Source organism: Gracilinanus agilis, chromosome 4, assembly GCF_016433145.1.
Source record: "Gracilinanus agilis isolate LMUSP501 chromosome 4, AgileGrace, whole genome shotgun sequence".
NCBI classification, from domain to species: Eukaryota; Metazoa; Chordata; class Mammalia; order Didelphimorphia; family Didelphidae; genus Gracilinanus; species Gracilinanus agilis.
In genome coordinates, this window is record NC_058133.1 from 68,516,742 (window position 1) to 68,529,380 (window position 12,639).

The following is a 12,639-nucleotide window of genomic DNA, read 5'->3' on the forward strand; positions in this document are numbered from 1 at the left end:
GTATGTAGGGCCATACAGTTAAAGTTAAATAATCACAACACAAACTCATTTTCTTAGCTATAGTTTTCTATATTGAACCATTTTATAAAAAATGAAGGTTTACTCTCCAGTAGCATATTGGCATCACTTTAATATAAAATACTGTTTCATATTTCTTATACCATTAATTGATTTAATATATTATAATAATGATAATCTTGTTTTGCATATTGCTTAGAATTAGGAAACTAGGTGGTCTAATTTTGAAGTCCTATATTTAAAGTTCTACTCCCCATTCAAAAAAAGTGTCACTAGCTTCTTGGAATGGAGGATATGTCAAAATATTTAAATTATATATGAATGAATGAGTACATGACCATTTATTAAGCAAGTGCTATATACTATTCACTGTGCTAAACTGCATTTACAGAAACAAAAAGCAGAAACAATCTCCATTATAAAGGAGCTTAAATTCTAAATGGAGAGACATTACACAAAGGAGAGTGGTTACCCAAGAGTTAGGAACACTTTGGTCAGGAAAGGTATAGAGATGGTGATGAGAGGGGATTTTAGGGGACACACTGACTTACTCTTTTCAGAAAGAGTTGATTCAGTCATGAGTCCAAAAACTGGAAGAAATGATGCTTACTGTAGTAGACATCATCATGTGGGGATTCATGATTATTAACTGAAGCAGAAATGAGAAGTGAGAATGGCAAAACACAGAGACAGATTGATGAAAAGAAAACCAGGTAGGTAGATTTATTTATGAACAGACCACACAGACCTTTTTAGAGTGAGCAGTCCAAAAATCTATTGGTTTAAATCTGCTTTAAAATATCCCATTACATACTATGATAAATCTCTTTTTAAGTAGAATTCAGTACTTACTGATATGAAAAGATATGCTCTGTAAAGGGTCAGAAAATCAACAGTATCTAGATATCACAAAGAAACAAATAGAATCAAAGGGAAATAATAGGAGAGAAAAATAATGATCTAAATTCATAGAAATTAACTAGTCTATGAGATAGTAGAACCATTTGAAATGTCATATCTATATCCATACATAGATTCCAGACTTTCTTACTATCTTTATTTGACTTTATCACTCATATACCCACAATATTTGTAATCAAAATGACAACAACAAAAACAATAGTAGTAGTTATTTTTTGTATAATGCCTACTGTGTGCCAGGCACTATGATAAGTCTTTATAAATATTACCTCATTTGATCCTCACAATAATGTTGAGAGGTAGATATTATTATGACTTTTTTACAGTTGAGGAAACTGAGACAAATAAAGACTAATTGACTTGACCAAAGTTACTCAGTGAATCAGTTTCTGAGGTCAGTTTTGAACTCAGCACTTCCTGATTCCAGGTCCAGTGCTCTATCAACTGTGTCACATAACAGCCTGTAAACAGTAATGGGCACAATATTATTTACATCCTATATGCATCCTGATGTATTCCAGCCACTCTTCTCAATCTCATCTTCCACACATACATTTCCTCATGTCATATCATATCAGATCAGATCAGATGACAAGATACTAGCATTCAGTTATCTGTCACCATTGTATTATAGTAACTGATGAGAAAATCATCATATAAATACTACTAAATTTGCTACCTCTTTTAGAAATTTGTGATCATGCTTGGCTAGTCATTTCCCCCATCTTTGGGTAATTTTGTGACTACCTATCAGCTACAAAAAAACTTACGACAAATTTAGTTAATAACATTTCTTTTGCTCAGAAATAGCAAGTACACTTAATTGCTTTTTTAAAAAATGCCCCATCAGACTATATATTAGAATAGAGGAGGATGTTTGTCCTTTCATTTCATAATTAATTCAAGAATAAAAGAAGACCTCTACCATATTCAAAGCATTGTGCTAGGCCATTTTTCTCTTGATTTCAAAGAAGAGAAGAGAAGAAAGCTTGCATTCTATAGGTCAATGTGCTTTGATTCCTGGTAAACATCAGAGAATGCATTATTTAAAGCTGGATTTTTTAAACCTGAGGTCTGTGAACTTTTCCTCTTGGTAATTATATTTGAACAAAACTGTTTCTTTGATAATCTTATGGATTTTATTTTATGCCTTTAAAATTATTCTGAGAAGGAATCCATAGGCTTCACCAGACTTTCAAGAAGGTCTGCAACACAAAACACTGGTTAAGAGTGCCTGATTCAAAAAATGATGTATGTATATATCTAGAAAAGGAAGAGGTGATCACTAAAAGCTAGCGTGAATTTACCAAAAACAAATTATGGCAGACTATTCTCATATCCTTATTAGGCAAGGCTACTAGGGATGGTGGGTATAGTTTACCTGGATTTAAAGCCAATCATTTGATGAATCTCTCTAGCTATTTTTGTGGCTAAAAAAGAGAAGTGCATAGTAATTCAGAGGTTTCAAACTTGATGCCCTTGCAGCCTGAACCAGATAAAACTGTAATATCTAAGATTTGGTAATATGTAGCTGATTCCCTGCAACCAAATAAAAAGAATTTTCAAATATTTTTTCCTCTGGACATTAACCAGGAAACTGGATAGCTCCTTAATTTCCTTTAATGTACTTTACTCTTATATCCCTCACCATTCTAGTCATGCATGATAAGGCTCAGGGTTAAAATACGGAGGGCAAATTATTTAAGGAAATGATGGTCATTTTGTCCCTAGTTGTGTTATAGGGTTCTAGCTATTAGAGTAGAACTATTTGTGACTTAGTTTCAGCACTGCTGTCTCTGTTTTTAGACAACTGTAGAGTGAAGCTCGCTTTAACTGAATTTTCCCTTTGATAATACCATTTACTAAAGATTAGTGCTAGAAATGTCACTTTTTGAAGAAGTCATTTGAACCATTTTTCTTCTGAAACCACATTAATTAGGTTTAGCTCTTGGTGTCATGGGTCCTATTTTATTATGAAGGCTATTAACAAAGTGTTAATACTCCTAATATTATTGCATTAAAGAGAATTGTTCTAATTTAAACTGATTCTGTTTCATTCAAAATTATATGTAGAAATGCAATATATAATATTTTTAGAAAGTCTTATATCTAAACTTAAAATTTATAGATGAGATAGCATTTGATTTAAAAAAATAGATGATAATTCTGAATAAGTTCCCATTCTACTTTATTTTGCTGTGATTAGCCTACCATAAATAATCACAAATTCCTAGAAAAATTCCAGATTACTTTTCTAAAAAAATAAGAACCACAGCTGTTTGGGAAGAATACATTCTTTGGAAAATTAGGAATCAATTAAGCATCTAATTTGAATTAATTTCTGTTCACTGAGAAGACAAATAGGTGATGCTTAAACTGTGTTAGTTTTATGACAGTTAAGTGCCTTCAGCATGAGATAACAAATTTTCTCATTCTTTTACCATTTGGTTCTATAGCAGTTGTCCTACAGGCTTATTAGAGTGTCCTTTGTTCAAAGTACCTAAAATGGTGTATGAACACAAAGTGTGATATCACTGACCACCATCCTGGAAGGTTGTGTTGGCTGCAGAAGGTCCCCTGTGGTACCAATTGTGTCTCGGAGAGTAGGAGAGCCTATTCCCATCCTAAAGCCCCTTGGAAGTGTTAGTGTAATGCAAGGGAAAGGTTGCTAAATTTGGAACCAGTGAAACTGAGTTTAAACTGACTGCTATCTATAATCTGTATTACCTGCATAAGGTACTTATCAATATTTTAGTGCCTTGGTTTTTTCATATTTTAAATAAGGATGATGATTCCATGACCACTGAGATCCATTTCAGATCTAAATCCAGAGTATTCCAGAAGTCTTAGTAAAGTTTTTAAGGTTTTATAGCTTTAAAGCTATTTTAATATCCAATAAACTTAAAACTGCATTATAGCCAGGTCCAGATTAGTGCAAATAACAAACCTAAAATGGTCAAAATATTTGAATGCAAACTGGATATTTCCATTGTACTTTGAACCATGTTACCATGTTTTATATAATTATAACTTTGAAGACTGAAAATCTGAAAACATGGGACCACTTCAAAGGATTCATTAAATGAACTAAAAGAGACCTAGCTTTAAGACTTTTGGGACACCCTATATATGATAACATTATGAGGGAGAAGAGAAACTGTTCTTAGACATGATCATTTTGGAAGATAGAGACCCACTCCTGATAGAAGTCTTGCTTCATTTTGCTAAGGACTCTTAAATGAGTCTCCCACCCTTTCTTGGAATAACAATATGATGGTATCTGATACTTTAAGGTTTGTAATTATTTTAAAAATCATATCCCCTTAATTCTCATAGCAGCCTGTGAGGTAGGTTATTTAATCTCCATTTTAATGATCAAGAAACTAAAACTTATATTTTGCTCAGATTCATATAGTTAGGGATGATATTTGAACTCAGTTCTTCCTGACTCCAGGCCTAGCACTATGGAATTCTGTGATGCAACTTGAACCCCTCTCAGAAATATGGATCCCACAGCTCTCTCCTCAATACTATCATTTTTCCCCCACAAAATTTCTTTTCTACAAGAATACCTTGTAACCTTCAAATGTATCCTAGAATGTAACAGTCAAAAGGGATTGGCTTCCTTTTATAGAAGACTTTTTAGGGAGTCTTCATCTTTTTTCAGTGCCTCAGAGTTCTGATTCAATTTCTTACATTGTTCTTGGGGGTCTAGAAGAGACCAGATTTGCCTGAGGGTCCTTGCCTATATCTTTGTTATTATCTGACAACAGAGCATTGTGGCATACACACCAGACTTGAGGGGATAGCGTAACTGGAAATAATGTCACAGTAAAAAATGCTTCATCATTTTGGTGCCTTCTGTCTCTTCTTTCTCACCATTTCTCAGTTCTCAGCTTCCTAAGTGGCCTGGTCAGTCTATTGTTTCAAGGTACAAGAGGACATCAATGGTAACATTTTAATTTTTCTTTCTCCTCTTCTCATCCTCTAGGCTTACTCTGTCTATGATGAAGATATTGGATACTGCCAAGGACAGTCTTTTCTTGCTGCCGTATTGCTGCTCCATGTGAGTAAATTACCATGTTAACAAAATGAAATAATCATCAAGAACTTTAATTTTTAATTTACTTCATTCTTCCTTTCTCATTGATTGCCTTTTCTTATTAAAGATTACATATAGAATTTTCACAGTGGAACATTTCTTCATTCTAACCTATCCTATTCACACTGCAACTCTTTATTAAGGGAGTGAATTATTGTTCTGGAATTATCGTTAAATGAAGGCTTTGGGGAGATAGTTAATAAGCATTAAAAAAAAAAGAATTGTGATCACAAAACAACTAAGATGGTCATTTAGGTCATGCCAAACTAACCTCATGTCTGTTTTTATCAGGATTATTATACTGGTGAATCAGAAGAATCCTGTGGTTATAATTGCCCTATATTTTAACCAAGTATTTGACAAAAATTTTTTATAATATTTTAATGTTTTAATGACATTTTGTTTTTACATTATAAATATTTCTAGATTATGCCCACTTTTTGAGATGTTGCTTATAACAAGCAGAAGAACTAAGGAAACTTATAATAGATGACCATTTCTAAAAGTGTTTACATTCAAATTCTGTAATATCCTCCAATCCTCTTCTAACCACCCCATTTTACTTTTTCTTGTGGTGACTAAAACAGGAAAGTAAAGGAGAGCCATCAATTAAGGAATGACTGAGTAAGTCATGGTATATGACTATGATGATATACTATTGTGCTATAAAGAAGGAAGAAACATGATATTAAAGACACTGAAAGACTATTAATTGATAGGGTAAAATAATTAGAGGCAAAAGAATAATTATTATCACATCAGTTTTAAAAAATAAACAGTATTGAAAGCTTTTATGAACTAATTAATAAGCAGGATCAGGAGAGTAATTCATATAATAATAAAAAAGTTGTAAAGATGATTTGGAAAGCTATAAGATCAGTGAGCATTATGAAAATCATCCATGATTCCAGAGGATTTATGATGAAATCCACTTATCCACTTCCTGACAGACAAGTAATAGGTTTGGAGTGAAAAATTCTCTCTATATACATACATATATACATCTACACACATATATATATGTAAGTATGTATGCATGCGTGTATATAGTCTGCAAGGGAATTTATTGGCCTTGACCTTGCATATCTGTTGCAATGAATTGCTTTCTTTTTGTTTTCTTTTTCAGTAGGATAGAGGATAGGAGTTGGAGAAAATAAATTTCTGTAATTAAAAAATAAACAAACCTGGTTGGATTTAGAATTGGATAAATTTGATTCAGAATATTTATTAATTATCTATCATTTTGGTTCATGACCTAGCATAATTCATCATAAATCCTAGTGTTCACACAGCTTATAAATATTGGAAACAGAATTTGAACCCAGGTCTTGCTAATTCTAAATTCACACTCTAATGCCACTATTCAATGCTTATGAATTCAGTTTAAAAAATGCTTACATGAATAATTTATTTTTAACATCTTTGATCAGAGTTTTGTTGCTACATTATAATGTCCAAATAAAAATAAAATACAAACAAAATGTTTCACCAATTTTTAATTATATTTTAAAATGTAACTACTATATATCAATATTTACAACAGATATCACTCCACCAGTGGTTGAGCTATACATGAGGCTAATTTTCAACCCTAACCCTCAAAGTAAAAACATGTTCATCCTAAGCAAGAAAAAGGAAAAAAAAAGAGAGAGAGAATAGGGAAAAACATTATCCCATACATTTGAATGGATTCACAAATGAATATTAAAAGAAGTAGATATTCTCTATGTCCCCCTGTTAATTTATTTTCTTTCTTATCTTTTGTTCTTTCTTAAAAAATATAAAGGGTTATAGCCAACAGTATGGGGGTGAAAGTGAAGGTAGGAAGGTAGGAAGGTAGGATGGAATTGGAGAAAGGAGAGAGGAAAGTAGAGGAGGGGAAAGGAAGGTAGTAATGGGGATCATGGATCAGAGCCCTACAGAGCTCAAATAAAAGATCTGAGAGCAACTTTAAGGTTTAGAATAGCTAGGTTTTATTTAGATTAAGAAAGGGAAGGTTTAGGGAAAATAGGAGGTAGATAGAAAGGGAAAAAGGCGCCAAGAGAGAGATCAAGGTTTCAGGGTAGAGAGCAGAGCTTCCAGGGACAAGAGACAGAAAAGGCGCCAAACTTTCCCTTTTATACTTTCTTTGACATCTCCCACAAAGGAAGTGGGAGGTATCAGGGGAAGTTGTTTCAGGGATCCCTGCTACAGGGATGTAGTCTTCCAGGGCTTTACATTAATTCCAAATGACACACAACTTAACATTCTGATTCTAATGAACTTGCTTTATTTAAATATTTCATCAAGTCTTTTTCTTTTATTTTTATGACATCCTGGTATCCCCTCATGTGAACAGGCCACAGTTTATTCTTCTGTCCTCTAAGGGATATAAAGGCCACTTCCAGGTTTTCCTTTTATGAATAAAAAAGCTATAAATATTTTTGGCATATAATTTACCTTTTTTGCTACCTTTAAGGTAGAGTCGTAGCAATTGAATCACAGGCACATTTTATTTTTGTGATTCATGGAATATGATGTTTATTTTAAAAGAAAGTAATAAAGAATAAATTAATGATATAACACCTTTCAAAGCATATTACATTATCAATAAAGCTGCTTTAGTCTAGTCATTGATTTGGATGATTAGAGAAATTATATGAGTTCTGGGTACATTGAGGAGCCTTTGCGCCATTGAGGAAAAGATAATTTTTTCAGGCCATTTATCTTTGGGATAGACATCCCTATTCTTGGTGATAAAGAGATGTGACTTGGTGGTTTTCATCAGGTAGTTAAATGGTGGGATGTTAGTCTGTTTTCCAAGTTGGGTTAGGAAAGAATATTAGAGTCAGTAAAAAGACCAAAGTTTGAATCTTGGCTCTCTTATTTTGCTACCATACTTCTACTCTGGAAAAATCCCTTTCTTGTGGTTATTTTACTTTCTTCATCTACCTAAAATAATGGAATTAAGTTGCATCTGGGTTTCTTAGCTTTTTTGTGTCATGTGTCTCTGGTAATCTGATGAAGTCCATGAATTCCTTCTCTGAAAAATAAACATAAATGCATGAAATAAAACACATGGAATTACAAAGTAAACCAATCAAATTGAAATGTAATCATCAAAATGTATGTTTTTAAAGTTCATAGATCCTAAGTTAAGAACTCCCAAGATAGATGATATATCAGGTCGATTATAGCTCTATCTTTCTGTGGCTTTGTGGTTCACCTACTTCTATGCTGACCTTGTAGAGAGAATCTACATCTCCTTGTAGAGAGAAAAGATATTCATAATGACTTAGAAAATCATTATGTTTGTTATAATTTCAGCATTGTGAATTTTATAATGTTCTGTTCATAATTAATGTCTACATTATCCATACAGGGTACCTGTCAGCTAATTAGGCCATGACATAAACTAGACAGACTCAGTTTAGAAGTTAACTCTATGCTTAAAGAATATAAACAAGTAGTAAAAATATGGTATTGTTTAAGAAATAGATGAATTAAATGATTTATATTAGGATTCAAGGAGATGCAATATAAGGGAGCTGCTATTTTTTTTTTTTTTTTTTTGGCAATTATATAGGTTTGTGGCTTGCTTTGCTTCTAGACAGTTTTGGCAGCTCCGTATTAATCATTGTCAAAACCTGCTTCCCTTCATAATGCTGTTCTTTTCTAGACTTGCGTTGGTTTCTATTTTATATTCACAGCCTAATGGGGGAAATACGCAGTGAATGGGATATTTGTAAGACCAGCAAATAATACTGAGGTATACTTACCTTTTTTTCCATGGAGTTTGCCACTTTTAAGATGAGTGTTATTGGATTCAACTGAAGTATTTTCAGGAAATTAATGAACATCCCTGGTGCTTGAAAGTTCCCACATGTTTTGATAAGAGCTTTTAGTACATGTTTATCAAGTGGCTTAGACAGTAAAAGGATTATTTATCACAGGAAGAACTGTTCTCTAAATGCATGATATATTAATACTGATTCACAGGAAGTTATTCACTTAACACCGGGGGAGAATTTTCATGTTCTGATTACTTAAAACCAATAGGGAGCTGTGTGACCCTGGGCAAGTCACTTGACCCCGATTGCCTAGCCCTTACCACTCTTCTGCCTTGGAGCCAATACACAAGACGGAAGGTAAGGGTTATTAAAAAAAAAAAAAACAACACAATAGGGCCACAGTTTTTCTTTGAAAAATTATTTGATTGCGCTGATATATCTTATATAACAACTTCTATCATTAGTTATATATTGGTGATCAGCATGTTACATTTGGATTTCAGATGGAATTAAGTACTGTCCCAAGTTTTCTACTGACCATGCTTTTATTCGATTTTGGATAAATTGCCTAGTCTAAGTAGATTTCTAGAATTAAATCTATTTTAACAATATTGTTTACATTTTTATTGAGGATGTAAATATTTTTGCCTTTGAATTAAATAATAAGTTAAAATAATTTTTATTCCAATTTTTATTGACATGATTTTAGATACTTTTAAGTAAAAAAAAAATCAATGATTTTTTGAATGAGCCTAGGAAGATTCAGAAGTTAGTAATAAAAGGATAGCAAATCTCTGAAATACAATTTATTACATACTTCTTACAACTGTGCAAATTTAATAACTTCCAAAGAAAAAAAAGGACCTCAGATAGGAACATGAGGAGAATTAACTTCAAAATTTCAAAATCTTTATTGTTTTGGGCATGTGTTACAAATAAGTTCCTGCATTTTCTCTTCTCTTGTTTGAAATGGAAATTATAAGGTTTCTGAAAGAGGTGCCAAAGACTATTTTTACCTCACTGAGGCATTCATTCCCTCATTCATTCAGTCTATCAAAAAACATTTATTAAACATTTGCTCTGTGCTTAGGGCTGATGATATAAAACAATGTGAAAAGGCAACTTCTCAGCCCTCAAGGACCTCACATTTCAATGGGGGAGATAGCACATAAATAACTGTGTACATATAGGTTATTTAGAGAAAGTGGAAAGAAAACTGAGAAGAGAGTTGTTAAGAAGTACACATGACACTACTATGTACTAAACATTATTGGTATGTTAGGGTATAATATTCATACAAGACATACTATCTTAACTCAAAGAACTATACTATAGTTTGATTTACCTAGAAGAATTGAGTGGGATTTTTTTTTAAGGACTTTGGAAATCAAATAGGCAGTTCTAGCAAACAAAGAACAATTTCAGTGTTACATGAATTGTTCACAAAACTAGGAAAACTAAATATCTTAACAAACTCCATCTAGGGTACAAATATAGTTGTATCCATCTGGTAGAGATAAAGCAGAGAAAGAAAACTACTGACCAATATCTCTAATGAATAATTAACAACAATGCCCTCCTCCACTTTACATCTCTTGCTCTAGACACAATAATTGAGATCAGTACTAACACTGTTTTTGGAACGAGTATGTCAGTAAATTGTCCTACTTCTTTAAATTTGCATATGCTGCCCCACATGCCTGGAATACAAGTTTTCTTGTTGTCTTCTTCCATTTTCGCAAACCTTGTCCCCCTTAAATATGCAGTTCAAATAGTATTTCTTGCATGAAGTTTTTACTGATTCTCCCAAGTTTTTAAATGCTTTTGCCTTTTTCAGATTTTACTTGTATTGTGGTTATTTGTATATATGTCGTATCACCTTCATTGTATTGTAAACTCTCTGAAAGATAAAATGTTTTCCTTATTTATCTTTGTTCATGTAATAGGTGCTTAATAAATGTCTTGAAAATTATGATGCTCATTGTAAAGTGTTTTTTAAAATTATTTTTGTTGTAATTAGCTCTGCTACTTAGCTTGATTGCTTTTATGAATATGATTCTGAGATCAAGGTTACACTTTTAGTCTCTGACTAGTTCAGTTAGAGTTCTTCTGTTCCAAGGCCATAAACATTGTGTGCAGGTGTGTTTACGCCCCTTTATTACATTGAGAATATAGATGGAAGAGCATACAGATAGGTCATTGAAGCCCTGAAGCCCCTTACTAGTTAAGAAAAATAAAACTTTTTATAGTATACACAATACTAATATTAAATTAGTCTTAATGCTACTACTACTGCTAACACTGATAATAAATAGTCTCAAAGTAGAATGAGATATTCTTATATTTTAAAAACTCAGATCTCTGTAAAATCATAGCCACAAGGTTCCGGGTTAAGATGGCGGCAGAGTAAGAAGCAGCTCTTAACCTCTCCTGACCAAAACACACAAAACTCCTCAAGGGGACATAAAAACAAGTCCAGACGAACGGAGGAACCCCACAACAGGGCACAGCGTGGAAGGTACGTGGAATCGAGACATTTCCAAGCTAAAAAGGGCTCTCACTCAATCGCGAGCTGAGCAACTGCCCCACCCCCACCCCCTCCACACTCACCTATAGCTCCGAACCCAGCTAAAAAGAAATAGAGCAAGTTTGGGGCACCCATCGAGTCATCAGCAGCTCCGGGACCTGTTCCTGAGAGCAGCAAGACTTAGGACCCCATTAAGTCAAGAACGCACGCGAAATCTGAGCGCGGGAGCAGAGAGCGGACGCTGGGCGCGCAGAGGGCCTGCTGAGCAGAGGCGTGGGTGCTGGCTGAGCAGAGGCTTGGGGGGAGGCAAACACAGCCAGGAACTAAAGCCTAAGTGGGGAACCAGTGCAGACGGGTATACGACTGTGGAAGCAGCGCCCTGAGACTTGTAAAGAAACCTCCAGCAGAGGATCAAACAAGGGAATCCACCAGGGGGCTTGACCTTGGAAAAAACTAGAACTCAGTCCTCAGGAGCCAATAGATCTCAAACAGACACTGAGAGCGAGGATAAACCTGAGAAGCTGCTGGGCTAATGATGGCTAACCAGTTACAGGAAATTCAGAAGAGAAAGAATAATAACAAAAAAAAGAAGTCTTTAACACTCGACAGCTTCTACACAGAGAAAATCCAGACAACCGAGCAAACAGAGGAGGAGAACAAACAACCATCCAGACCCTCCCCAAATAAGGAAAACTCCTCGCAAGCTATGGAAGAGTTCAAATCTGAGATTTTGAGGAAAATGGAAGAGATCTGGCAAGAAAATAACAGCTTAAAAGGTAGAATCTTGCAACTGGAAAGCGAGGCTCAGAAACCAAATGAACTGATAAGCAAATTGAACACAAGAAATGACCAGATTGAAAAGGAATACCAGAAGATTATGGCCGAAAACAAGAAGATTATGGCCGAAAACCAAAAGATTATGGCCGATTACCAGAAGATTATGGCCGAAAAACAAAAGATTATAGCCGAAAATCAATCCCTAAAGGCTAGAATTGAGCAAGTAGAAACTAATGATCTCTCAAGACAACAAGAACAAATAAAACAAAGCCAAAAGACTGAAAAAATAGAAGGAAACATGAAATATCTCAATGAGAGAGTGACAGACCAAGAAAACCGGTCTATAAGAGACAATTTGAGAATAATTGGTCTTCCAGAAAAACCAGAAATTAATAAAAACCTGGACTCTATACTAACAGAAATAATTCAGCAAAATTGCCCTGAAGTCCTACAACAAGAGGGCAATATAGACATTGAAAGGATTCATAGAACACCTGCAGCATTCGATCAAGAAAGGAAAACAC

The 12,639-nt window shown here is 34.0% G+C and overlaps 1 protein-coding gene across 3 annotated transcripts in view; it reads left to right on the top strand.

Annotated features, from left to right (window-relative positions):
- Positions 1 to 12,639, top strand: part of RABGAP1L (RAB GTPase activating protein 1 like) — a 605,798-nt gene that overhangs the window by 337,931 nt on the left and 255,228 nt on the right. For all 3 annotated transcript variants that reach the window (XM_044674101.1, XM_044674102.1, XM_044674100.1), the window contains one exon: positions 4,931 to 5,005. In XM_044674101.1, coding sequence (XP_044530036.1) covers positions 4,931 to 5,005 — 75 coding nt within the window. The remainder of the gene's footprint in view (positions 1 to 4,930; positions 5,006 to 12,639) is intronic.